Here is a 27,853-nt window from a genome sequence, read left to right as displayed (position 1 = left end):
TAATCTAAAAACCCAGAAGAATTCCGATCAAAACACTCCGTTTACCGTTTCTATAAGCCGATGAACAAGACACATGCCACTACGAGGTAAATTTAGATATAAATAGATTTTTTTTTAATTTAAAATATCCCTTTAAACACATTAGGCAAATCAAGCGCGAAAGATTGGTTTTAAAAGCTGTATCATTTCTTGGCAATCAATGCGCTTTATCGATTTGTTTTATGAATTTTATAGATATGGAAATTAAGTATTTAAATAAAGATTCAAAGAAAAAAATAATAATTAAAAATATTTTGTTGTCTTTTGCCAATTTGGGCTAAACCTTTTACAACTGAAATATACTTTTCGTTTTTGTTCTTATAATTGTTTTGTCAAAACAATATTTTCAAAATTCAATTCTATTGTTAATCTATATGATGTTTGGGAATATTTATTTGTTTATTTATATTTATTTATTCATTTTATATAATTATTTATTTTGTTTCATTTATGTTATATTACTCTTTACTTTGATCTACCATTTATACATTGTGAAACTAAGAATGAGAAAATTTTGTCAAATAAGATACAGAGTTTTTAAATGCACTTAGAAATGTAAATATAGAGTTTTTCCGCCAGAAAATCAAATCATTATATGCAAATACAATTTAAAAAACTGTAGTTTTTGTTTATAATGACACTTGCTATGGACAAGCTCGCTGACAAAGTTAACTATTTTAGGTCAAGAAAGCGTCTCTTGTTTAAGCAGCGCCAACAGTACGTCTTAGCTACTTACGCATCACATTCGCTTGCACAACCCCCTTTTTACGGGGGGGAGGGGACATTCACACATCTCACAGTTATGTGAACCAAGCCCGAACCGGGACTCGAACCCAGGACGTCCCGATCACGGGGAAGACGCGCTACCCCTATGCCAGGACGCCGGCTGTAAAATTGTTCTTAAAGGAAAATAGAATCCTGATAGAAAGACAGTTTAAAAAGATCATTCTATTTTTCTAATTACAATTATTAATTTTGGAAAGAAATGGGGAAAGAATCTTTTTATTTTTTGGAAAAGCAGAATTTTTTTTACTTTAAAATCAATTATATAAACAATACACAAATTATTAAAATTAAATATACATGCTTATTTCTATAGCACATGTGTTTTATATCATCACAAATCACATCCATAATAATTTTTGTTTATTTTTTATGCACTCTCTAGCAAATTTTTTGTCGTTTCAATGATTTATCATATCTTAGATTTTACAATTCATATAAACAATAAATATCCGATTTTGTTGACCTAATAGCTTTGTAATTTAAAAGTTTAAAAAATTGAAAACACAATAATTTACTTATATCTATGTTTCTTAGCAGGAATATTATATAATTTCTATTGAATTATTTATTATTTCGGGAAATGGATATAGATACATCATAACAATAAATGTAGATTCAACTGAAAGTATTAAACATAAATACGAAATAATCTACAATTCCACCAGATTTAATCATACTGAATATTTTTGTTTAAATAAAACGCAAATAAAATTTCCAAACGTTTACTTATGATACATTTTATACACACCTTAATTAAAAGCAAATGATTTTTATCGGCTTATTTGTCTACAATCGCTTAAAAAAATAGCTTGTTTAACATTTTTTTTTTTTAATTTTTTTTCAAACCAAAAAAAATTTAATGAGTTATTTGATTTTACTAGAATTATTTCGTTCAAAAAATAAATTTTCTGAAAGTCAGTCATTATTATTTTTTAAAACATCCATCCTTTTTTACTCAAAAACGGTGTGTGGATTTTCTTCAAAAATAAAATAACAGAAAAATTGCTATTGAAGGAAATAAATGTAAGGAATGAATGAATGAATGAAGAACTGCATAAAATATAAACTCATCACAGTTATCATGGGCGATTCGAAAAGAGATAAAAAGCAATTATGGTTTCGTAAAAGCTTTTCAAATTGTTAAGATCTTTCTGTTTGAAATACCCGCATTCTCTAAGCCATGGGCGGATGTACAAGAGAAGGACAGGGTGTGGTTTTGGCCATCCCAAACAAAAGACATTCACTTCCTACAAACTACCCACTGCCAAATTATAAAGACGAGTCACCTGTAGCTAATTTTGAAAGCGAACTTTGTATTGAATCGGTTCCTTTCACTTTCTAGATAGGATGTCCAAATACCTGTTCGATTAAATGTACATTTTCTTAGAGAAGAAGAAGCGTTTTATATACAAGTAGTTAATAAATATTGCTTTGCTTACATGTGAATTTGTAAAATATTAATGGTTAGATAGAGATTTTCAAAACAACATAATGTCACAAAAACAATAAGAATCTTTAATATTAATTTTGTATTAATGATAGCAGTTATTCCTTAAATTTTATTTACACTCATTAGCTTTTAAACTTTTTATTAAAAAAAGAATATATAATTATTTTAAATTTCTGAAAAACTCATTATACTAATTTATGTGTGTTTCAAATATTATACTTCAAAGTATTCTAGATTAATTTATCAGAAATTTGTATTCCCTTAACACTTTAAAAATGCATGCACATGGTTTATACGGCATTTACTATGTTTTAGATCAAAATTATTTATTTCGAAGCTGCAATAATTCCAAAATAATTTTTTGAATTCTGGTTATTTATTTAATTTTCCAGACAAAAAAAATTAATGTTGTAAAAGAAAGTGATGGTGAATTTCCTTTGATTTTTCTTGAAATAAAAAGAACTTTCATGTATCATGATAAAAATGAGCTTATGGTACGGATATTTCTCTTTTGAATATTAAAGTTAAAAAAAAAACTAATCTCTGCTTATTTTCAAAATGCACATATCACCAGAAAATAATAATTATTTTCATTTAGCACGTTACCATGTTTTGAAGTATATATACATAACGCTCAATAGATCAAAAAATTTATCTTAAGAAAAGAATTTTTTTTATTAATTTTACTGCTTTATTATTGCATTAACAAATTTTTTCCTGTTTTGTTAAAAAAGTTGCATTTTATCTTTCAAATAAATACACAATTTTAGTACAATATGTATATTAGAACTGATCTGTTATCAATAAAATGCACGAATCAGACTTTCAGTCATATATGTGAGTTTAAAAATAATAAAAGCAAAATATAACTACTTTGTCCAATATTATAAGGCTACGTTAAAGCAGAACTTTAAAAAATAAAATGCGTTATTTTGATTTTTAAATAGTATTGAAAATAGCAACTGAATAGCTTTATATTTTATTTTATAGTTTTTATTTAATTATTTTTAAGATTATTGATTTTAATAGATAGAACTATAGATAATAAAAGATTTTATTAAATTATTTCATATTTAAATCATTTTCACAATGTCAGAAATCAGAACAAAAAAATTAAACACATTTCATTAATAATGTAGATATGATTATTTTTATTTTCGGTTACAAAATATTATGTTCAACTTAATTTAACTTTCCATCAGTTTGTCTTGAAATAAATAAATTATTATATTTGAATATTTTATCGTTTTATTGCGCAAACAATGTTTTTAAAAAATCGTTTGCAAAAAAAGAAAAGAAAGAACAACAAAGCATTCTAGCTTAAAATAAATAAATATGAAAAAATGGAATTCGATTTTAAAACTCAAAAAAAGAAATATCATTTATATAGCACTTTGATGGTCATCAAGAAGTATATATTATTTTTTATTTATTATCGTGCAATTATTTTGAATATTAAACTAGTTCCACTATAAAACCAGATATATTCGAAAAGAAAACACACCATTTTCCCCGCAGATAAATGTCCAAACAAGAACGAAATTAAGCAATATAGATCAAAGAACGCGTAAAATCTCAATGGAATAGCGCCGCCGGGTTCTTACCTGTTGAGCGACGTTCCGTAGCGACCTCATGGCTAATCCTTTTTCTTTGATAATTCTCAGAGAAGGAGAAATCACAACTAGAGCACACAACAACACACAAAATTCGACATGCGTTCTCCGCGATGCCCGTCACAATTCTGACTTGATTGCAACTCCGCCGAGATCTCCATTTTCTTCCTTCGTTTCTTTATTTATTTCACTCCTTTTTTTCCAGAAAGAACAAACAAAACCGAACCCGAAACACGTTGGCCTACATAGGGACCGGTAAACTCCCTTTCGGCGGAACGCATGCGCATTGGCGGTCCGTCACGGCTGAAAGTGTGACACCGATTTTTCGGCAGTCCGTTCAAGACTTTGAAACACCGCAGGGTCCATCAAGAGCGGCCTGCTTGTAATTGTGATGAGAAAACTGATCCATGGCACGGTTAGAGCTGTAAAGAAAGTGTGGGAAAATTTATTAATTCATCACTGCACAACACTTGCCGAAATAAGAACGTCAACCAAAAATGTTTTTCGGTTCAAACATAGACGAATGGAATATTTGTTCAACTCTTAATGATTATTTAACAAATTTCAAATTTGTCACCATCAAAATCTAAATGTCTATTTGTCAGTTCTGGCATTATTCATATTTAGCTCTGAAGAAGATACGAACAGCAGGAAACAATGTTAAAAATCATTATTTAATTCCATGGGGAATAGGAAATTTTAAACATGAGTACATTTATTTCATTCTATAAATGCAAATATAGCAAGGGTAAGAAAATATGTCTCGAACTTGTCTTAAAACAATGTTTAATTCTATCGCTGTTTTTTTTTTTTTTTTTCTTCTTTCTATAAAGTATTCTAGTGTCCGGAGTCAAATATTCGTATTTGATATATAAATTGCATCATTTTTATTTGAAGTAAATCAACTCACAAAAATAAAAGTTGCCAAATGTGGAATCTAGAATCCCTTAAAGTTCATATGAGATTTGACAATCGTTTTCAATTACAGTAAATTTTGATAATAAAATCTTATTCTGACTGGGTTTTTTTTTCAATAATTATTCCTTTAAGATCCAAGTAAAAAACTAAAATTTATTTTCGGAAATATCATATTTTACTTATAACTGTCAAATTCAGGAATGTTCTATATTTATTCTTATTAAAGAGAGAATGTCTGTAGAAGAATAGCAAAAGCCAGATGTTTTGGAAACAAAAATAATAATATTAGTTATGATGCATGCGTTAAATTAAGAATAGGTTTTTAATCTTTAATAATGTTTATCTTTCTCCTGTTCTTTAAAGGCATTTTAAATAATTTAATTAAATAAATAAATAAAAATTTTAAGGAATAATAATTTTTCTACCAATCAACTACTGCACGGAATTGTGGTTTCTTTTTTCAAAAGAATCATTGATTTTGCAGTTGCGTATTTTTAATCCACCAACAGCCAACATATCAGTGTTAGATTATAAAGGTACTGAGTAAAAACGAGAGGCACACCAAGCATAGCATTGCAATAGGAAAAAGTTGGATGAATATCGCCAACTAGGAAACAAAAAATCAATCATAAAATACAGAGATTTCATTTCTTCAAAAAAACTTTTTAGATGAATATCATAGGATTCCTTTAATAAAACTAGATGAATATTAATTGGACAGGATAATTTAAAATTTTAGATTTCAAATTGGACTGAATAATTTTCTAAATTTTAAAATGATGTAAAAATCAATTTTGTGCCATGGCATTTTTAGATTTTATCGGGGAAAAATATTAGAATTTCGTTTAAATTTAATTAATTAAAATTTCAAAAAATAACTCCGAAGTGCACATTCCCACCTTCCGAAATACATATGTTCCAAGTTTGGTAGCTTTGGGTCAAATGATCTTGCATGTAGAGTGCACGCACACTCAAGACGTATACATACATTCATCTTTAATATAAGATTTTACAAAAGAAAATGTATAATTTCAAGAATTATATAAAACTATTAATAAATGATAGCATAAGTTGCACTTACTTGGTAATAAACACTTAGTTTTTGAATTACATTTGTTCCTTCCCCATTTTTGTATTTACAAAGTTGAAGAAGAGGGCTCTGCTCTAAAGGAACAGCGAAATAATGAAATAATTTTCTACTAAAAAATTCTTGATCTACTTAAAATATCACTGTATTTCCCCGATCAAAGAAGTAAATTTTTGCTTTATAAATTCTGTACATTAAAGACTTGAAAAGATCTGTGAAAGTTTTTAAAAGATAACATCTTTGTCTTAAAATATTTGAATTTGTGATCAAAAGAATTCTTTCAGAATAGAATAAAGAAAACTATTACACAAAATTCAGAACTGTTTTTTCCTTGACTTTTTCACATTATTCCATATAAAGATACATTATACTATAAACGTTCTCGATTGATATCAATGAAAAAACTTTAGAAATATTCAAAATTTATGTTGATTGTTTGTCACCACCGTTTTTGGATTCTTGAATTTCAATCTTTTCTGTTATAACTTGGAAATTATACTAAAAGAAAACCCTATATTAAAATTAAAAAGTTTAATGCGTTCAAATATGAAAACATTAAAAAAAACGTTTAAATATTTCTTTAATTTATTTATATATATGATAGCTTGCATAGGAGTTCTTGTATTTTATATTTTCCAGAATAAAATGTATGTATTACTTTCCGGGCCATGAATGGTAAAGGATACGTTGAAAAATATTCATAGACTTTTTTCTTATTTTATGAAGTTTCATAGAAACGCATTGTTTCATCTTTATTTTTAAGGAAAGTGAATGTGTATTTGTCTGTTGGCTTCTTTACAGATAGATTATTAAATTTATAATTACCAGTTTTTAGCTTTATTTTAAAGAATATTTGGTTGGAGGGGGTGAAACAATGGCGTTTAAAACAGTTGCTTTAAATTTAAATTAAACCAAATTTAAAATTATTAAATTATTAATTATTTATTAAATTATTAAATTTCAATTAAACCAAATTTTTTTGTTTCTCGTCGATAATATGCCAAAATATTATTATACAAAAGTATGTGAGGCACTATTTTTTTAAATAATTTGTTTAATGCTGTAAATTTTATTATCGTTCAAATTTTTTCCTTAATGTTGACAGTTGTTGAAAAGAAATTTATAATATTTTCTTTTCTACAAAGATCCTGTTTATTTTTTTCATATTCTTTGGCAATATCGTAATGAATTTTTATTTTATCAACTTTTTGTTAAATATATTAACAAAGCTCTCCAAGATATTAAATAATACATTCGATATGCAAAAAGATAAACTTTTCTGTTCTTCAATTATTTTTATCTGTAAGTTTCCATTCCGTTATTATGATTTTTTTATGTGTTCATATAATACAAATAAAAAGTGTCCCATTATTTTAACTTTTGAATTAACTGCATATTTTACAAGATAAACAGCAAAGTGAAATAATAGCATCATGTAAGACAATGGCAATTATATATATATTGGATGAGCGGACATTTACACTTTCCTTGCACATATGACAAACTGTGTAATTTACTCAATTTGAAAAGCTCATTTACACAATTAACAGAATATGTGTAAGACTACTAAAATCACATGGTTTATTTGTCTGTTACACTTTCACATTTGAAACTTTCTTGAAGATACTATGATCAAGTTATACACATGAGATTTAACTGAAATTCAACAAATCAATATTTTCAGCAAGCCAACTGATCACTAATGATGATGATATGATAATGGTAAATATGATAGCGATAAATATGATAATGGTGAATTTATCATGTATTTTAGAACAGTTTTTTTTTTTTTGATGAAATTGATCCAAAATTTGATACATATCTCCAATTTTGGTGTAAAAAACACTTATAAATTTACTTCATTACTGTATCTTTGGAATTTCAGGCTTTCTGACAGATAATATAATTTCAAAAATTATTTTGTTCTAATTTAGGTCTTAAAATGTCGGAATTCATCACAATTCCGAAATGACAATTACAATATTTTCACTACATATAAGAAAATAACTGCTGGCCAGCTTCTATTTTATTCATGCTGTATAATTTTCATTCATTAATTTTATTTTGTTTTTTAGTTAGAGAGAAGATATGTTATGTCTTTATTTTTAAAAATATATTTTAAAGAGAAACATATTATTAATTAGATTTCAGAAATATCTTTAACAAAGTGAAACAATTTATTCAATATATTCTATGAATTGTAATAAATTTTTATCAAAATCATATAATGTGAACATTTTTTCGTTTAATATGTTTTAAATACTTATACTTTATTTATTCAATTAAATTTTCGCATTTACAATTTTTTTAAATATTTAATTTTATAACATGCCATTTGCTACATTCTTATTTTCCAAAATCAAATAGTAGAAAGACCTTCAAAAGTTTTCAATTTCTGTCAGATAAAAAAATGTTAAACATTCAAATCAAATAAAATAATCTGATTTCTAAAAATTAGTTTTAAGCAACGATATTTTCTATATTAATTTGCTTATACAAATTTAAGAATAAATACATTTATCGATATCTATTTTAATAAAAATCTTGACATGTAAAGTCCTCTTGTATTAATATGTTATTGGAATTCTAAGTATTTGCTGATATCTGCATTTAAAAGGCGTCTCTAGCGAAAAAATTTTAAAAAATAAATAAACTACTAATCGGATCATTCAGAAATAATCTTTGATATTTCAATATCATATATTCTCCACCCTATATTTAGTTGAATGTGTCTGAGAACTCCGCCCAAATTTCTTCATTTTTCGCATACTACACAAGTTTCAATCTAACCTTGAAAATAACAGGTTCACATATATTCAATAGAACCGACATTTATCTTCTTTTTTTTTTTTCCCTTATAGCTTCTAGGTAAGAAATATGAAACTTTATGATACTGTGTTTTAAATTATTTTTAATCAATAATGACTAATCATAGTATTGATAACTAGATTGGATACAGTCAGCTTTGCATATTAAGACAAAGAATAGAATAAACAAATTATAAGAATAAATTTAGTGTCAAATTTTTCCAATTAAACGAATGATTTTGCTAGAATTTCCCAGATATAGCAATTGGCATTCTGAATATTAAACACCATAACATATAAGGTAAGTTACAGCTTGGAGGTTCTTTAGAGAAATAATAATTAATTTAATCATTAATGCCATCTCAATAATTTGCAGTTTTAACATAATAATGTTTAAGGCTAGCATACTGTCTGTAAATTATATAATACATTATACATGATGAAAAACGTCAATTAAGTAAATAGTATGGACATAGATCTAACAAATTTGATCATAGTTACTGCTTGAATATTAATTTCTTGCCAAAGAAAGAACATTTATAATTTTGATTTATTTTCATTAAAAATAATCTAAAATTTTAATATTTCCTTTCCATATTTTTGGAGTATTTTATTGTTCATCTAGCTGATATACCTAGCATTGCTTGGGAGTGACAACATTAAATGTATAATATTTTTAACGTAAAAATTAGTTTTATATAATATATTATAGTACACGAAATCCTTTTATAATCTAAAATCTTCATCATCATTTAATCATCTGCTTTTAATTAAAATGAGAATATCAAGTAAACCAGACGATTTTTAAAAACTGGTTTTAACTGGTTTTCTCCATAAGTCATTAATATTTGTTACAGTAGTACTGCAAATTTATTTAAAAAATTGTTGAAATATAAAGAAGATTGTCTTCATATGAGCGATTAACTTAGTTTTAAGTTTGATTAAATCAGTATTTTGCGATCAATAAATGCGATGTCAAAAAACATGTAAATATAAATAACAGGGACTCTTAAAAAATAGTGGTAAACTTGTTAAAAGCGTAAAAAGGATAACCTTTTTGTTGATTTTTAATTAATTAAATATTTAATTAAATTCTATACGTTGAAAGGTTGACATTATTCTTTCATCATGTCTTATAAATCAATGCGCATATATATATATATATATAAATAATTTTATTTATATTAAAAAAAAGTTTTTATATCATTTTAAAATTTAAAAAATAGGCTTTTAAGTTATTTGGCCACACCGAAAACACCAATCTCCAACTACTTTGGCATAAAATGTTTTTAATAAATCATACTTTTTTTCCTTCCTAAAAACTTATTATTTTTTGATAGTATTAGCAAAAAACGTCTCGACCAAAATTAAAGCGGGAATAGCCTTGAAGTTACAATATTTTACTATTTTTATATGTTTTTCCATACAATACATTGAAGGTCATTTATGCTGTGAAATCTGTAAAAAAGGGTGTTTTGAATTTATGCAGCAAAAAATAGAAGCTTTCCTTTAAAAAAAACCTTTAAAAAAAATTTTTTTTAATATTAAAGAGTTGAAAAAGGAAACTAACTTATCACTACAACAATAAAATGTAAAATAATGTAATATCAGCAATTAAGGCTTAAGCGTCCGCATAGAAATATGCAAAGTATGAATGAATGTTTTAATGAACATTATGGAATACCGAAGCAGCGTTCTGTATCGTTACAATCAATGCAACAAGGGTAATTTATGATTGTGCTTTAGTTTCATTACAGTATTAACAGATTTAAACAGTTTAAAGTTGTTAATTGGAAATCGGAATTGTTAAATGCTAATTGAGTTGATATTAACTGAAAACTAGCTTATTAATGATTTCAAAAAACATTCTCTGCCAAAATCAAAAATTTAAAATAACACTTTATGCAAACAAAATAAGAAATGCTTTCAGAATAAGAAAAAAGAATGCCAGATCTATCTTAGATGGAAATTTTATAATATAATTTGCGTGCAAACAAAATTATTATTATTGTATCACAATCTTGTGTAGAGAGTTAGCCGTCCCAATAAAATTTCTTTGAAATTTGACACAAATTCTCCTGTTTTTCATAGAGAATTATATTATTAAAAAAAAACTATTTCGTCATTTTTTGTTTATAGTTGGCAAAATATCTAAAAACAACAAAAAAATTATTAAAAAATTCAATTTGTCGAAAAGTTATCTCTGAACATAGTGATTATCGTAAATGAAAGCAGTTTATTTCTGTACGTATTTTTTTCTAATTTTAATAATTTTTTTTAAATATTTCTTATAAAGAATATTTTTTATTTCTATTTTTACAGAATTTTTCTTCCCTCGCATTTAGATGATATTAAAAAATATTTTGTGCGTGCCAAATTTGTTTCATTATTATATTTTAATTTTGGAAATTATAATTATCTGGGCATTATCAAAAATTATGAGTACACAATTTTCCTTCCTTTCAAAACGCTTATTAGAAGTACATATAAAAATAAGAATACATTTTTTTTTACATTCATAAATATTTTGGAAACATCACAAATATTCTAAGAAAATATGAACTAAAGAGACACGATCATTTCCAAAATTTAATTACATGCAGTTGATGATAATGAATACTATTTAATCCTCAAAATCAATATTTCTAATGAAATAATGTGTTTTGTCAAATAATTTAAACCACGCATGAAATTTCAGTTTCAATTCCTCTTAACAATGGAAATAAAGAAAAAATTAATAATATCATAAAAGTTAAAAAAAAAAAAGATATAAATTTTGTCTGATTACCCAAACTCTAGATTTCCTGAGATTCCTATTTCTCTAAGAATCTGTTGTGTACTCACTAAATAGCTTTACTCTTAAAATATGAGGGCAGATATTCATTTGGTGGTAGATGCGAACCCTTGCAACCAGACAATAAAGAATGTTTTTTATTTTTTGCGATTGGTTGATTCATTTTTAAAAATCTCATACTCAAATAATAAAACAACATTTATTTATATTACTTTTTATCGTGCTGAAAGTGAGTTTCAAGTATTTAAATTGTGAATTAAAAAAAATGATCAAACTACAAAATTATTTGCTTTGTAGCAAATAACTAACATACCGCTCAATAAACAAATCAGTTTCTGAACTATAGTGGCGACATCTATAAATTAAAATCAGAATCAATTTTATTTTTTATGAATACCTGAATCATCTATTTACTATAACTAAATGAAATTCTTTACTTAATGATATAACAATCCCTCTTTTATAAAAGTGTTCAAAGATATAATGACTCAGTTTGATTTTCTATTAATGTTTATAGTAACATGAACCTAAAAGGGCTTAGTTAAACTATTTTTCTAAAAGAAAAAGCAAAACATTGCTTTCCCTGCTGTTTATTATAATTTTATAATTACACATAAATATGTAATTAATTCCAAAAATTATTGTTAATTTTCCAAAAATTATTGTTAATGCGAAATATTTTTAAAAAAGGATCTCATTCTCACATCAATTTTGAGATACAGATTATATGTATTTTTACATACAATTTATTTTGAATTCAAAATCTATGAAATGACAACTGGTTTCTTCACGAATCAGTTCACATTCACATTCTAAACACGTTAATCTATATTTTTTGAAATCTGGAATTTTTAGCTCATCATTTATTTAATCCTCAAAGAGTACAATATTTTTCCTGCTTTTAAATAATTGCTGCTTTTTTTCAATAAATGTTAGGAAATCATAATATCCTATATGATATTATTTATTAAATAAATAATATTATTTGGGAAATGGATAATTAATTCAAAAAATTTGTACAATTTGTTTATTGTTGCAATATATATACAATTTTAAGTATAAATATGTTCTGTAGTATGTTTGTTAGTATTGTTAGAGTTAGTTTACACTGTCTAAAGGAGCCTTCACAGCAAGTTGACCAAAAAAAATGTGACTTATTACCATTATTTTTACGACAATGTGCGATATAAAATATGGCGCAAAATAGTAAAGATATCGTACAACACTTTGTATTAATGAGAGAAAATAGACAATATCTTCCAGTTTCGCCCCGTAACCGAAAATTAAAATAACCCTCATAATAATTGTTTATCTTTTAGAAAGAGTTCCAAAAACGCAAACAAAATATAAGACCATGATGATTAATACATCAACATTGCACTAAATTTTAGATGACATTACTCTTATATTAGACATGGAACTATGATGTATGTGAATCTGTTCTGAATTAAAAACGAGTGAACTCTGTAACTTCAACAAACTTTGATTTAAAATGCATTTTCCTCTGATAAAAATCTTAAAAGGAGACGACTTTGCTGATGAAAATACATATTTTAACTCTTAAAGCAAAAAAAAAAAGCTTATTATGATATTAAAATAGTTTTAAAAATTGAAATACTTAAAATAATGGGGGGGGGGGCTTTTCTAAAAGTACTAATGCAATTTTTAAAAAACGGAAAAGAAATATTTTTTTAAATCCAAAATCTATTCTTTTTTCAATCAGAAAAGAACCGCAAGTTCAAAATTAAGAGATTGTATAAATAAAAGTTAGCAAAGCATCCAATTGTGAGAAATTCGGTAAAAGAAAAATTTCAAATGAACGAAACAGTTCTGAACATTCAATGTTGGTCTTCTTGAAATTTATTTCGAATTTTGAATCCATTTTCATAATAAAGTCCCCAACTTAATATCCTTAAATCCTTATTTGCTTTTTATTCAAATATAAGTAGGAATATATTCAACATACATATTTTCATTTTATCACAAAGACGAAAATTAATTTCAAATTTCGCACTACATTTTGTTAGCAATCAAGCAATCAACTTGACCTGTTTTTGAAGCAGCAACGTAGCACTCAATGTAACAATTTACTATTTATATTCAAAATGGCAGCCATCCGTACCGCTCGTCACGATCCTGATTCGGAAAGCCCAATTGATTATGTTCAGATTGACGGATTGGTAATAATCATTTTTTTTTTTTTTTTGCAATATGTATTAAAGTTAAAGATCATTCCGAAACCTCGCTGTTTATATCTTTCTTAATTTTCAATTCCTAGGTAGTGAAAGTATTGGTGAAATAAAAAATCTTTTTGCAATGTTTAAAGTGTGTGGTTTAAATTTCTTTCAAAAACTTGGCATTGTCTTTTTACTTAATTTGAGAAACACGTTTTTTTCATAAGGCATATTTTTCATTTTTGTTTATTAGAATATGAAATGTTATTGACCACCGCACGTGGAAGATACTCCATATTTTGTCACCTGACTTACAGTAAGCTGTTAAGTCCTGCATTTGTTAGATTCTTCAATATTTTATGGGAATATTTATTCATTTTATTGTCGACATTTGAGTCATTTATTGAAATTTACCGTGGGTAGCATTGATTAGTGATTGGCTAATCTATTCTCATCTTATGCATTTCATACAGTTTTCCCATATGTAAACATAGGGTAATAGGATTACAATTAATGAAAGTTTTGGCTTCCTTCTGGTGCTATTTTGAATCATTCACATCCCTTGAGGTAGACTAAAATTTGTCTGCTTCCCTTTATGAATTTATCAGAATGAATAGAAAAAAATAAATAACTGAATTAAGATAATGTTATAGGGCCTATTTGCTTATATTTTACTTTTCTATTACTATTAGTCATAATATTACTTTGAAATAAGATCCGATTCATTATATATACAATAAAATATTATGTATTAGCTGATATATCTGGTGTTGCTATTACAATCATAATAGTAACATCCAAAGAGTAGTAATAGTAATATCCTATTTTGAATACAACATTAAAATAAATGAAAATTTAATTAAATTTTGTTCAGCTGAAAATGAATTAAATTATTTAAAATTGTATTTGTATTTTTTTCATTCCATTGGAATATTAACTCTAAAGAGGAAATAATAATTTCTAAGTTTGAATATAGTTTTTAAATAATAAAAATTGTTTTACTTTTATAAATGCTTTATTAAATCCTTTTTAATGTTTTACTGTGTTTAATTTGGTTGACATCTATTCACATTTATATAATGAATCAAATATTATCACTTTTATTTATCTGGAGGATGCACTGGCAGGAATATTTATTTTTCTATTTTTGATTAGGTATCCTGTATGAAATTGTGATATATATATATGTAAAGATATTTTAGAGTCTGATTTGAACTTGATTTGTTTCCTGATTTTTTTGGCTTAATTTGATCCATGGTGGATTCATTCTGGAGTATTCTCTTGTTTCCTGGTCCAACTCCACCTTTTTTTAATTGGTTCTACGAGGGCTCTGTGGACTTGCTGACATTGGCGGGTTCTCACACTCATAGTGAAGAGATGGAGGGTTGTCGAGCTGGGACATTCTTTTAGAGGATCCCTATAATTCTCTTGCCAGCGTCGACACGTGTGAGGGGGGGGGGGTCTGTCGAAACTTCACAGTATATAATCACAGGGATAAATCTTGAGTTTTTCCTCATTTCGCTTTTGTGTCGTTATGTGTTGATGTGCTCGTCGCTACTGCTTATACATAAATCATGCCTCCTTGTTTGGAATAAAACAAAGTTAAAAATTCAAAGTGTCTTCACTCTCTTATCGCCCATGCATCTGCCTTAAAAATTATGTTTACATATATATATGTAATGATATTTTAAAATCTAATTTCAATTTATTAATTTCCAAGGTTTTATCTTAATTTTGCCCATAGTAACTTCATTCTAAAATATTCTCTTATTTCCTGATCGCATTCCACTTTTCCATTTAATTAATTCAAGAGAAGCTTTGTAAAATGCTCAGGTTGGCAATTCACATGCTCCGTGTGAAGGGATAGAAAAATGTCCAATAAACACATTCTTTTAAAAAGATCCCTGTGTTTCCCTTACTTGTAATTGGCATGTGTCAGAAATCCCTCTCAGAATCTTGATAATATATTAGCACTGTGAAGAAATATTTTCCCTATCAATATCTCTTGTTATATAGGATGGATAATTTCTTACTCTTCCCTCTTTTCTTGTCTAATCTGTTGCTGTGAATAGACGTGCCTTGTCCGCGCATTCTTGTAAATAAATCATGCCTGCCTCTCGGAAAAGAATAAAATGAATTTTAAAATGCAAAGTCTCTTCACTGCTTGTCGCACCTGCATTCTGCTTCACATAAAATAATGCTTCCATATATATATTTCATACTGTCTTAATTATTGTCCTGAAACTACATTATATTTGTTATTGCTATTTCCTTCTCTGTTCAATATTTGTTGATAACTTTTGACAGTCAATCCGACTGTGATTTCTTGTTTTCTTTATATAAATATTGAAGCTTTTAGAAAATGTTTGTCTTTTAATCTTTGTTTTTAATAGATAACATCAAATTTTCAGCATTGGTTTAGTTGGAGTAATATCCCATATTGAAAATATCAAGAACTGTTTTGAAACAGATTTCATTCTTCAGTTGGATTATTGTATAAATATCTTCTCGAGCATTGGTATATATCAAAGCTTCATAACGTTTTTACCTTACTCTACCTCTATTTCATTTTTTAAAAAAATTAACAGCCTCCTAGTTAGATTTTAATTTGGGAAATGAAGTTTTAACTCCCCCCATCCCTTAAATACTCAATTAGTCAAGATGTTGAATATTTTCTCTTGCAAATAAGAATTTGAAAAGAGACAAAATATTGGTTGCTTTAGAAAAATATATTTTACGATTATTTCCTTAATGGTTAAATTATAAACTGTTTAATATATATATTGATGTATTTTGGATTTCTGTATCTTTAATTTCATTTATGACAAAATCCTGAAAATTTTCTATGTACAAAGACTGTTTTACCTTTATATGGTATAAAGCAATGGTCTTCAACTTAGCATGTTAGAATTTAATTAATTTTTAAAATATAAATTTGGTTGATGTGTATTAATAATATGTACTTCGTAGGTTATATTATTTTTCGTAAATTAACCACGGTATCTGTAATTTTTTAGTTAACTATTAAAAATGAATGCTAAATGTTTTCATTTTTGAAATAGAATTATTATTGAAATAACTCTTCAAAGTATGAAAGCAATGGTGCATTCTAATCATTTACCTGTGCATTGATCAGATATAAGAATTAAATTAAATTAAAAATTTATATAGAAAATAAATTTATTCTAGGTTGTCTTAAAAATCATCAAACATTGTCATGAAGAAGGAGCTGGAGTCACTGATGTTGCTCAAGGTGTGTTATTGGGTCTGGGAGTGGATAATCGCTTGGAAATAACCAATTGTTTCCCTTACCCAAGGCACACTGATGAAGAAGATTTCGATGAAAGTATGTGCATATTGTTATCATTATATATTTAAAATATTGAATATAACATGTAAATTATCTTTACATAATATTTGAATTCCAGTGAAATTTTAATTATATTAAAAATAGGAGCTTTAATAAACACTCATCATTTTGTCCTTATGAAAATGTAAGTTGTTTTGAAATGCTGTAGAATATCATTAATTCAATGTGTGGTAAATGTAATGAATAATTATTTATTTACATTAGTATCTTGCCTCACTTTTTTTTTTTTTAATTTCTTGAGAAAAATTGATATATCATTTTTCAAAATGTTAAGATAGCTGCATATTGCCAGTAATTGGATCATCTCCACTTAAGTTTTTGAAAGCATGAACTAATATACATATTAATTATATTAACATTATACTTTGAAGCAATATTAGGGCTGTTTTGGGAGGAACCTCATAATTTTAAATCAGACAGATGGCATCCCTATTCCAAATTTCCATTCCACACTTGTAGGGAAGACGTTTGGTTGTGTCATATTTAATATACATCAAATATGATTACATAAAAGTTTTTCTCTGAAATACAGTTTCGACCATGAAGCCAGTACCTTGTCACCAGCCTACTGTGCTTTCCGGATGATAAATATGATTATTTTGTACATGCTAACATTATAATTCTAAGAAAAAGTGAAGGCAGTCTACATATTTTATGAAAAATTAATATTTTTGTACTATATGAATAAATTATGCAAGAAATAGTTGTGTAATCAAATGAGTGAGAAAATACTGTGTAATTTTATTGGTGCAAGTTTTATATGTTTTCTAAACAAAGAATATATTAAAAGTTTTTTTAATAAATTTTTTTGTTATTAAATTTTAATGTGCTCATTTTTATTTTATTAGTGGAGTATCAGATGGAAATGATGAGACATCTTCGACATGTGAATGTAGATCACCTTCATGTAGGCTGGTACCAGAGTACTCATTTTGGAAGCTTTTACAATAAGCCTCTATTAGAGTCTCAGTTCAATTACCAGAGTTCAATTGAAGAATCTGTAGTACTTATTTATGGTAATTATTAATTTATTGGTATATTATTATTTTGATTTAATTATAAAAAGGAAAAACATAACTTTTTTTTTTAATTCTATAAAAAATACCCCACTTCTTAAAGTGCTTTTTAACCCTCAGAGTATCCAATTATCTTAATCTAATAATTTTCAGGTTAAAAAAAAAATAGTTTTTAAAGTGAAAACGGCTTTTTTTTTTTTTTTTCTCCCAACAAACTGTAAATTCTTACTAATTTTTATTCATGTTTAAGAAGATATCAATGATAACTATTCACTTTTTAACTGAACAGGGGAAGGAAAACCAGCTTTGTCATTCACAGAAATAATATAAAAGGTTTATTGCAGAATTGCAAACTGCTTCTGCAGGATCAATCTTTATATATATATATATATATATATATATATATATATATATATATATATACATGTGCATAAAACAGTCATTTTTGTTGATATTTCAGTAGAAATTTAAGAATTCTGTCTGTTTAAAAAATATTCTGTTTCATTTACTTTTTATTATAGGAAAATTGTATTAATTTAATGCATTTTACAATTTAAAGTTATTTTCATGTGAAAGCTAGAAATTAACATTATAGTAGAGGTTGCCTACTACAAATAATCTTTAATTGTTTTGTAATTTTCACAAATGAATAAATATTGTTGCTAACAGTACCTTTTTGTTTCTAACGAAAGCCAGTTTTCATTTTTTTTTTTCTCTCATTTTGTAGCTGTATTAGTATTTCTTAAACTATAAACAACTTTATTATCTAAAATGCCATCTTGATTTGAAAAACATCATTAAAGAGTGTCATTTTTTTTTTTTTTTTTAGTTTTGAGAATGTTTTATTTTACTTGCAAGTGAAGTAGTGTTGGGGGGGGGGGGGTAACATCATAATTATTTCATTATTATTTGGTCACAGTCATTTTTTTTGTTTAGGAAGAGCAAAAGGGAAAAAAAAAAAAACTTGTCTCAGAAATTGGAAAAGAAATATATAATAGAGTAAAAATGAGAAACTGATATATAATAAATATACGAATTCTGCAATTGTATGGAAAATTTTTTTAATTCAGCTGGTACCTTATATTATTCTTTCCCTGACAGATATTAATCCTGATGTTAAGGATAAGAATATAAATTCTATTTTATTTTTGAAATAAAAGTATTATCTCTTTTGTTTTTCAGATCCTGTAAGAACAACACGTGGTTTTCTTTCACTGAGGGCTTACAGATTATCGAATACTGCTATGAAACTTTATAAAGAAGGTGAATTTACATTGGACATGTAAGTTTATTTTGAATTGTAAATCATCATTCTTATATTACTTTGTTTTAGATGAAAAAAAAAAATATTTTAATGTAATTTGTACACTAAAATAAATATAGAATTTGATAAATAATTAGAACTTCTCTATTTAATGTCTTTCTTATTTATCTAATTCCTCTTTAGCTATTATATCCTAAAACTTCTGGTAAAATACCAGTAGAAATAAAAGAAAACAAGAAATGAAAAAAATAATTATTTTTATATGCATAAAATCATATTTACTTAATTTTTTGTAGTGTGTAATGGATTAGATTATACCCAGACTAGACAAATGATAATGTACTGGCTTTTTAAGGTTTTGTTACTTGGATGCAATTCATTTGTAAAAGTCATAAAATGCCAACTTATCATAGAAATGTGATCATTCCTCAGAGCAAATTGCTGTGGAGTGGGATAGGGATGGTGTGATTTTTGACAAATCATTTCAGTTCTTCTCAATGTTTTCATTATTTTTAATAATAATGTTTTATTTAGGTTTTAAGAAAATTTGAAAAATATTACTGAATTCATATATTGTCCAAATAAAGTCAGTGTTATATTCATATTGTATGATTATATGTTCTTCATAACTGTTAATAGTATTCAAAGTGCGTTTCTGTTACTAAATATATTTTTTCGATAACAAGAGCAGTTTTATGCAAGATTTAATTCCATGCTTTAATATGTGATGTGAATTTTATGTACACCTACTAGTGCATCATCCATCGTCTTAAAAAAAACTATTTGTGCTTTTATAAAGTATAACCATAAAATATAATTTGTAATATATAAACTGGGATCTTGAGTTGAAAATTATTGTTTGAAAATGGTTTTATTGGGATTTAATGGATTAAAAGTTTACATAAATAAATAAAATTGACAAAAAAAAAAATTTTTTTCTGCCATTGGCATCAATTTAAATTTAAAGGTGGAATTTTGGCATTTAATATATCTGTATTCTGATTACTAGAGATGCTGGTGTAATTGACACGTATATGTTCAAGATTGATTCTTCTGTAATTAATCAACCTATGTATGAGATTGTGCTTTTTTTTTTTTTTTTTCTGTTTAGTTATTTAATAATTTAACCCCTCTCCCCCTCTGCACCAAAATTATAACATTGAATGAGAGTGAGAAAAACATTCTCTTTCAATATGATAATCAAAAATAATCGGCAGATTGTTATCAAAATTTGACCTAAATTTAACAATAGTGAAAAATCTTTTTCAATTATACATTATTATATTGTTTTTGTGACTTTCATAGAAGCATTTATTATTTGTATTTATGATATTCTATGTTTTCATTTATTTATTATTTTTACTTTTAACTGCATATTTTGAAAATTCTTTTTAAAACATAAAAATCAGCAGAAGAGCATTCTAATTTTTTTTAATGTGAAGATACAATTATACATCATAACAACAAATCTTAATAATAAATTAAAGTTTAATTTATTGAAATCATTTCTCATTTAGCATTTTGATTTGCATCTTAAATATTATATTCAGCATTTTGTCACTTTTCTCTGAAAAATGGAATTTAAGATGTATTTTTGTGAACTTTTTTAAATTAAATTCAAAGTGTCATGTAATTTTATTTCATTTTTAGGCTTAAAAATCTTCATGTCTCTTATTCCAAGATGTTTGAAGAAATAACTGTTATAATTAGAAACTCTCATCTTGTTAATCTGTTGATGTGTGAAATTGCTGATTCAATGCCTGAGCAAGAGAGCAACCAATTTTTGGACATGGGAACTGCGTAAGATTTTTTTAATCTGTATATTAGTTATTTTTCCTTTAACTTAATAATTATGTGGTTTGATAGCTAGATGCCACAAACTTAATTGTAAACAAATTAGAAATTTCTTGCTAACTGCTTTCTATAATTTTGTCTCCTTTGGCACATTTGAACCAATGGTAGCATTTACTGAAAAAGTGGCACAGAGCATCAAAAATAATGTTAAGCAAATACTACTGTCAAGGCATTGGAAAAGTACCAACTTTTTTAATGCTTCACCTTGTTAAATAGTAGATGATATAGTATTTAATATAATTGTCACATTAATTTTATTTAAATAACATTTGTGTGGTGAATTTTCTTTGACTTCATTATTAATTAGATAACATGAAATTGAGTATCATAGTCCATTCAAAACAAAAATTTAGGAACATTGTTTGGATTCTAATTCTGTTATAATATTACTTTATTCTTAAGTAATTCAGTGATATCATGCATTCTAACCATTCAGACAAAAGTAGTACTTATGAAACAGTATTAATTTTTAATAAATTTGAATTATTTCCATAATTGATGCATTAATATGTATATATTAGTATTTAATTTACAGATAAGATGATTTAGATATATGAAATTAAGTGTTGTATAATTGAATAATTCTAGTCAAATCTGTTGTTCAGTGTTTTGCTAAATTTTAAGATATGGAAATTTACATCTTAATCCATCTATAAATGTAGTCATTGATTCATATTTATAAATATAAAATCATTAAATTGATAAATATTAAATTATTTTAATAATGCCCTTTAAATTATATTAATATTTTAATATTTTGCTTCTGTATACATATAATTGTTATTAAAATTAGGATTATGAGCTATTTATAAATAGGCAAATTTAATAAATTTTTGTATTCTTAGTATTGCTGTTTTATAAATATCATAGATAATTTTGATTATTTTATTTTTCTTATTTATAATTTATGTGTTGATTGGAATTTGAAATTTCCTTAACTATAATATGAAATTTTAATCTATCCTGTAAAAATATTTATTTACAGATAAAATGGATATAATAATTAAGATATCCTTTCATGAAAATATTTCTTTGTAGAATTTAAGTTGTTTCTAATTTTAAATAACAGTAGAGATACTTAAATTTATTTCTCTAACAAAAAATATAAAGTCATCCTTTTATTATACAGCTCAGTCCTTGAGAAGAGTCTTCAGGCTATGATGGAATGTGTTGATACAGTAACTCAAGAAACGAATAAGTTGACAAATCATCAAAGACAAGTGATTAAGCAGCAACAGGCCAAAAATCAATACCTTCAAAAGCGAGTATGTACTAATTTCTTTTACTCTTACTTAAATTTAATAATATTGTTGAAAATGGGTCCTTATTATTAAATAGTGTCTTAAATTTAGTTAAATATTATATTTGTATAAAGATGTAGTTTATAAAATTATATTCATATACTGTGTAAAATAAATTTTGTTCTGCTCAATTGTGTATTATGTACATTTTTATTATTATAATTTATTTGACTTAGTTTAATTTAATTATAAATTTCCAATAAATTATAGCAGTTTTTTTTTTTTTTTTTTTTTTTTTTTCATTTTCTTCTGATTAAAACTGGGAAATGTTAGAAACTAAGAATAAAATATTAATCTTTTATATTATTTTGCAGTGTTGTTTCTTTTAAGGTACTGGTAAAATAAAATTGAAGATCTTGTTTGCAAAACAGCTTCGAATTGTATATATTTTAGTCTAATGCAAAAAATTTTGTTATTTACTGCTCCTGTCCCTTTGAATTGCAGAATTATATGCATCTGAGAAGTATTTAAGACACCATTGTTGCCTTTTGATAAGAAAAGAAATTCAATCTCTCATGCAGATACATAATAAGCATTTTTTTACTGAATATCTTATATTTAGAAACATTGATCTTCATTTAACTTATTATACTTCTGGACATATTTAAAATCTCTTTGAAATCAATTGTTGATTAGCTAAGAACAGTCATAGAAGTTTCTTTCATCTACAGACTTCTTTTAGAGATCATAATGTGGTGCATTATTGACTCTTTCCTTAATGTAACCTTATCAAGCAGTTGTCTTAACATAGATTAAATAGAGAATTTGGTGAGTGCATGTTTGTAATACAGTTTATTCTATTTAACAAGTAATTTCTTCAGACTTTAACCAATACACAGAAAAATTATCTTCATGTTCAAGCTTGTAGCTGTGTCCTGGAAGGGAAGGTTATAGGTTGTATTATTCTGTTTTCATACTCTAAGAAACTGATGTCTTGTGTGACATGAAATTAGTTTTAAAATTAATGTGAAATTTTCCTTATAGAAATTGAATGAACAATGCATAGAACAAATATTATGCAAGTATGGTGATAGCAAGGGGTGACAACATCTTGACTTGATGTTTGATTAATAATTGATGTTTAATTAAATACTCTATTAGTTTTATTTTTCAATAAGTATTTTTGATATAAAATCTATATTATTCTGTTCTTTTCCCTTGGAAAAATATAATGATATGTTTGACTTTTTCTGTTATTGTTATTAGTTTTTATTGTTTTTTTTAATTTATTTTTGTTATGATCCATTTTAGATATATATTTATTATTTAGATATTATATATTTATAAATTGTTCTTTTTAATTTGTGTTAATTTCCTTCAAATTTCTTTTGTAGGCTGCTGAGAACAATGCTCGAATAGCTAAAGGTGAACCGCCGTTGCCAGAAGATGATATCAACAAACTGTTCAAGCCCATTCCACCACCTTCTCGATTGGATGCTTTGTTGGTATCGGGACAAATTGATAGCTATTGCAAACAAATTTCACAATTCTCTACCCAGAATTTGGCTAAACTGTTCATGACTGAAGCATTATATCCAAAGTAAACTGGTGTAAATAATTTTAGTATTAAAATATTAAAAATTCTGTGGTTCATTCTTTTGTATATTTTGTTTTTCCTTATTTCATAAAAAGTAACTAAGAAATTTGTCTACAAAATCAAATTATTCTTAAAGAGTAATGGTAAAAAAAAATCAGTTATACCAGTAACTGTGAATGTATTGTTTCACTTTTGGGGAAGGGAGAAAATGAAGTTCTCCCTTGTGTACAGTCGCCTTTCTCAAAATCCTATTGACTATTAATAATGTTTACTTAAAGCATTATTGATTACATTTCTGCATTCATTTTGATGAAAATTTCACTTGGATATTCATTTGGTTGTATTTGTAGGAAATACACCTGACAATTTTGAAACTGCGTGTTTGTCATCAACCTTATATTTATTAATTTAACATATAAATTTTTATAATAAAAAATATAGCAGCATTATTTTCTTCAAATTAAAACCACATTCCTAATTATAAGTACCTACTGTTTTCAAATCTATGGTAATAAAGAATATCTGATTTTTCATTTCCTCAAAATGAGAAGTACTTATTACAGCACATTTTTTTCCTTCAGTGTATATATAAACAAAAGGCATTACAGAAAATTCATTTTTACTAAATCATGTGTACCATAAAAAAAAACTTGATAGCAGAAATTTGAGAGGGAATGACTGCTAATTTTAACAGTAATTTTATAGATAATGACAAATCTATATCTGAACATTCTTTCTAAACATAAATTTGAAAATTCAAAAATTAACCCATCTCTGATGTTATCTTAATAATTGATTTGTAATGTACATTCTATTGACCTGCCAGAAATGTTTGGTTTTGCCCATATCTAGATCTACACTGTAAATGATATAAGCAAAATTAAATGTACACTTGATTTTTTAACTAACAAACTGCCTTCAAAATCAGTTAGTAGTAAATGTGCAGTTAAGCCACCATATACTGGTTCTTAAAAGAAGAAATTTCTAAATTACAAATCTATATCATTTTCACCTATTATTATACTTTGAATGCTGTGTAGCTTTTGAAATTTCTTAAATTGCTTAGAAGTTAGAAATTTACAACATATTCAGTTGTGTTTGAAGTATGTTTTTGTCCGATATCGTTTTTATCCAAATTAATAATGCTGAATTAATCCTTCAAAAAAAAATTCCTCTCTTATAATAATTTGCAGTCAAAGTGCAAGTTTTAAAAGTTTCTGAAGTCATAAGTTGAACTGAATTGAAACTCTTACTCCAAGTTAAGTAAGAAATTTATTCATCGGACTTCATAAGCCTCTATGATGATTTAAATGAAAATGATTTCTGACTTATCTGTGGATTTCTATTGTAGTGGAAACAATGGAAAAGTTTGTTTCCCTTTATTGGAATGAAATCTATAGGTGTTTTTTTACTGCTATTGTAATTTTTTTATGTAAAAAATTTTGTTTACTATGTAGAAGTTTTATTTGATGTAAGAAAATTTTATTTCTATTGAAAATTCAACATTTCTGGAAAATAATTTAATAAATTGAGTTTCTGTATATAGCTCAGCTGCATTTGTCTTTATTTGACTATAATTGAACTTACATAAGGCATTAATATGAAAATAACATCTTAGATTTTATACAATACAAAGAAAATCCTAATACAACATTTTTTTCTGAATAAAATATTGCCCTTAAATCATCTCTGTAATTGATTTGGATTTATTTGTTTTATATTTTTGCAAATTTTTAATATTTGTCAGTTTTCTATAACAATTCCTGGATCTATAAAACTAATTAGCCATTTTTTATTAATTAAATTGGTTAATTTTTTTATTATTGAATAAAATTTTGTAAATTAAATTGGATTTGTTGAATATTTAATTCTCTGAAATTTATGATAGCAAAAAATCGTTTTTTGCTAATTATAGTTTCTGGAAATATCACAAAAAATAAATAAAAATAAAAACGAATGTATGAATATGCTGGCTGTCTACTTCACAGTGCATGTAATTTATAATTACCATACTTAGCTAAAATATAATTTGGAGAGTGGTGATATACATCGAAGACAAATTTTTCAAACTTTTAACTAGTAAGTATGCAAAATTAATGCATATTTATATTTTCATTAGTTATCACAAAAAAATGCATGCACTTTTCATAAATTTTAATTAAAAACTTGAAAATTAATATTGAAATTCTAAATAATTTCAGTGATACAAATTGTTCCACGATTTTTTTTTTCCTAATTTTAACAATTTTTTATAAAAATTATACATAATTTGAAATCCTTTTTTATTATTGCAATAAACTTCAAACCATTTTCATTACTTCTGCAAATATTGTACGTTTCTCTTCCAGGAGAAGGGAAACTTCTGAGGAATGATTTGTCTTCTTTCTTTTTATTTTTCATAATCTTTGATAAAATCATAATGAATTTTTCTCCCCCTTTCCTTCTATTTCTAGCTTTGTGAAATCTGTAAGCAAAGTGTATTAGAAATTATGTATTCGATTAGCTCAAAGATTAAGTTGAATTCTTTTTTTATCAGTTTAATTCAGCTAATATGCTGTTAAACATAAAATGCATAGTTGTATTTTAATTTTGAATTGAAATATATATATATATATTTGAGGATTAGCAAAGTAGTGCAAAGTCTAATTAGGTAATAGTGTGCATAATTATTTGATTCTACTAAGGAACTTTGTACAGACAATGAATAGTATGAAGGATACAGTAGTATAAAATTTTATGTATATTGATATAAAAAACGGCGTCTAAATACATATTGAAGTTTTAAAAAAAAAAATTTATTAAAATAACCATGGATATGAAATTTAGTATCGGAAAGTAGTTGTATTTTAAATATAATTAGTGTTCCCCTTGAACATGCTGGTTAGTAAATATGAAAGGATAAAATATCAACCATACATGCTAAAACTTGAATATTTTTAGAATATTTTACTGATCAAAATGTTTAGTAATTTTTCCTTAGTGTTATATAATTATCTTTCAGAAGTTTTAATTGATGTCATTAAGTGAAAATATACTAGAAAATCTAGAGGAGCATTACCCATTTTATTATTAAATCTTTTGTGGTAAAATACATATTCTGAATGGTTTTAGAACCAAATTTTTGATTTTGTTACGAAAAAAAAAAAAGGTTTAATCATGATTATTTCTGTTTCTGTTTTGGAAAGAGCTAAGAGTGTATATAATCTTGAACTTAAAAAAATTAGATTAACTAGATTTTTAATTCTTTGTTCCTTTATTATTTTTATCTTTTAAGGCATAAATTTCTGATGGATTTAGACATTGTTTATACTCTTAGGCATTGTTAAAAAGTTTAGAAAGCATCGTAGTGCATTAAACAATTTACTCGTGCATGGCCTTTTTGATATTTTGTGACCACATGCGGCTCATGCATAGATAACGCGAAAAAGTAGCTCCTCCGACTTTTTTCATTGTATAATTATTATAAATTATTTTGTACGTGATATCTAAATCCATCAGAAATCTAATTAATCTTTTAGGATCGTTAATATTTAAAGGAAATGCAGCAAAACACATTTGCTCTAAATTTGTGATTGGAAGTGCTGTCGAAAGAGCGGTACGAATTCCTGTCGCGTAGCATTTCTAATAACACACATCCGTTCCACTCCTGAATATGCTATCGCCTTCTACCCTTCCAAAAATAGGATTTAAAATATTTTTTACTGCAAAAATTTTTGTCATAAATTTAAAAATGCTTTATAGTTGTTGATAGATGAAAATTAATTAAAAACATTGTATTATTAATTTTTTATAAATAAATTTTATAATATTTTTTACAATTTCATGATTTTTTTTTCATTATTC

The 27,853-nt window shown here is 25.8% G+C and overlaps 2 protein-coding genes across 2 annotated transcripts in view; one reads left to right on the top strand and one right to left on the bottom strand.

Annotated features, from left to right (window-relative positions):
- LOC129988813 (probable endochitinase) overlaps positions 1–4,120 on the bottom strand; it is a 107,328-nt gene extending 103,208 nt beyond the window's left edge. The window contains exon 1 of the mRNA XM_056097084.1: positions 3,880–4,120. Within this exon, the coding sequence (XP_055953059.1) occupies positions 3,880–3,909 (30 nt within the window). The 5' untranslated portion in view covers positions 3,910–4,120. The remainder of the gene's footprint in view (positions 1–3,879) is intronic.
- A 9,428-nt stretch (positions 4,121–13,548) lies between these two features.
- On the top strand, positions 13,549–24,066 carry LOC129989051 (eukaryotic translation initiation factor 3 subunit H-like). Its single transcript, XM_056097366.1, has 7 exons — positions 13,549–13,674; positions 16,858–17,014; positions 17,887–18,054; positions 19,237–19,336; positions 20,969–21,118; positions 22,302–22,437; positions 23,808–24,066. The coding sequence occupies exons 1-7, from the start codon at positions 13,600–13,602 to the stop codon at positions 24,015–24,017; spliced, it is 996 nt and encodes a 331-aa protein (XP_055953341.1). The 5' UTR covers positions 13,549–13,599; the 3' UTR covers positions 24,018–24,066.
- The last annotated feature ends 3,787 nt before the right edge of the window (positions 24,067–27,853 follow it).

Source organism: Argiope bruennichi, chromosome 10 (genome assembly GCF_947563725.1).
Source record: "Argiope bruennichi chromosome 10, qqArgBrue1.1, whole genome shotgun sequence".
NCBI classification, from domain to species: Eukaryota; Metazoa; Arthropoda; class Arachnida; order Araneae; family Araneidae; genus Argiope; species Argiope bruennichi.
Note: the sequence above shows the minus strand (reverse complement) of the source record. Positions and strands in the feature narration are given on the sequence as shown.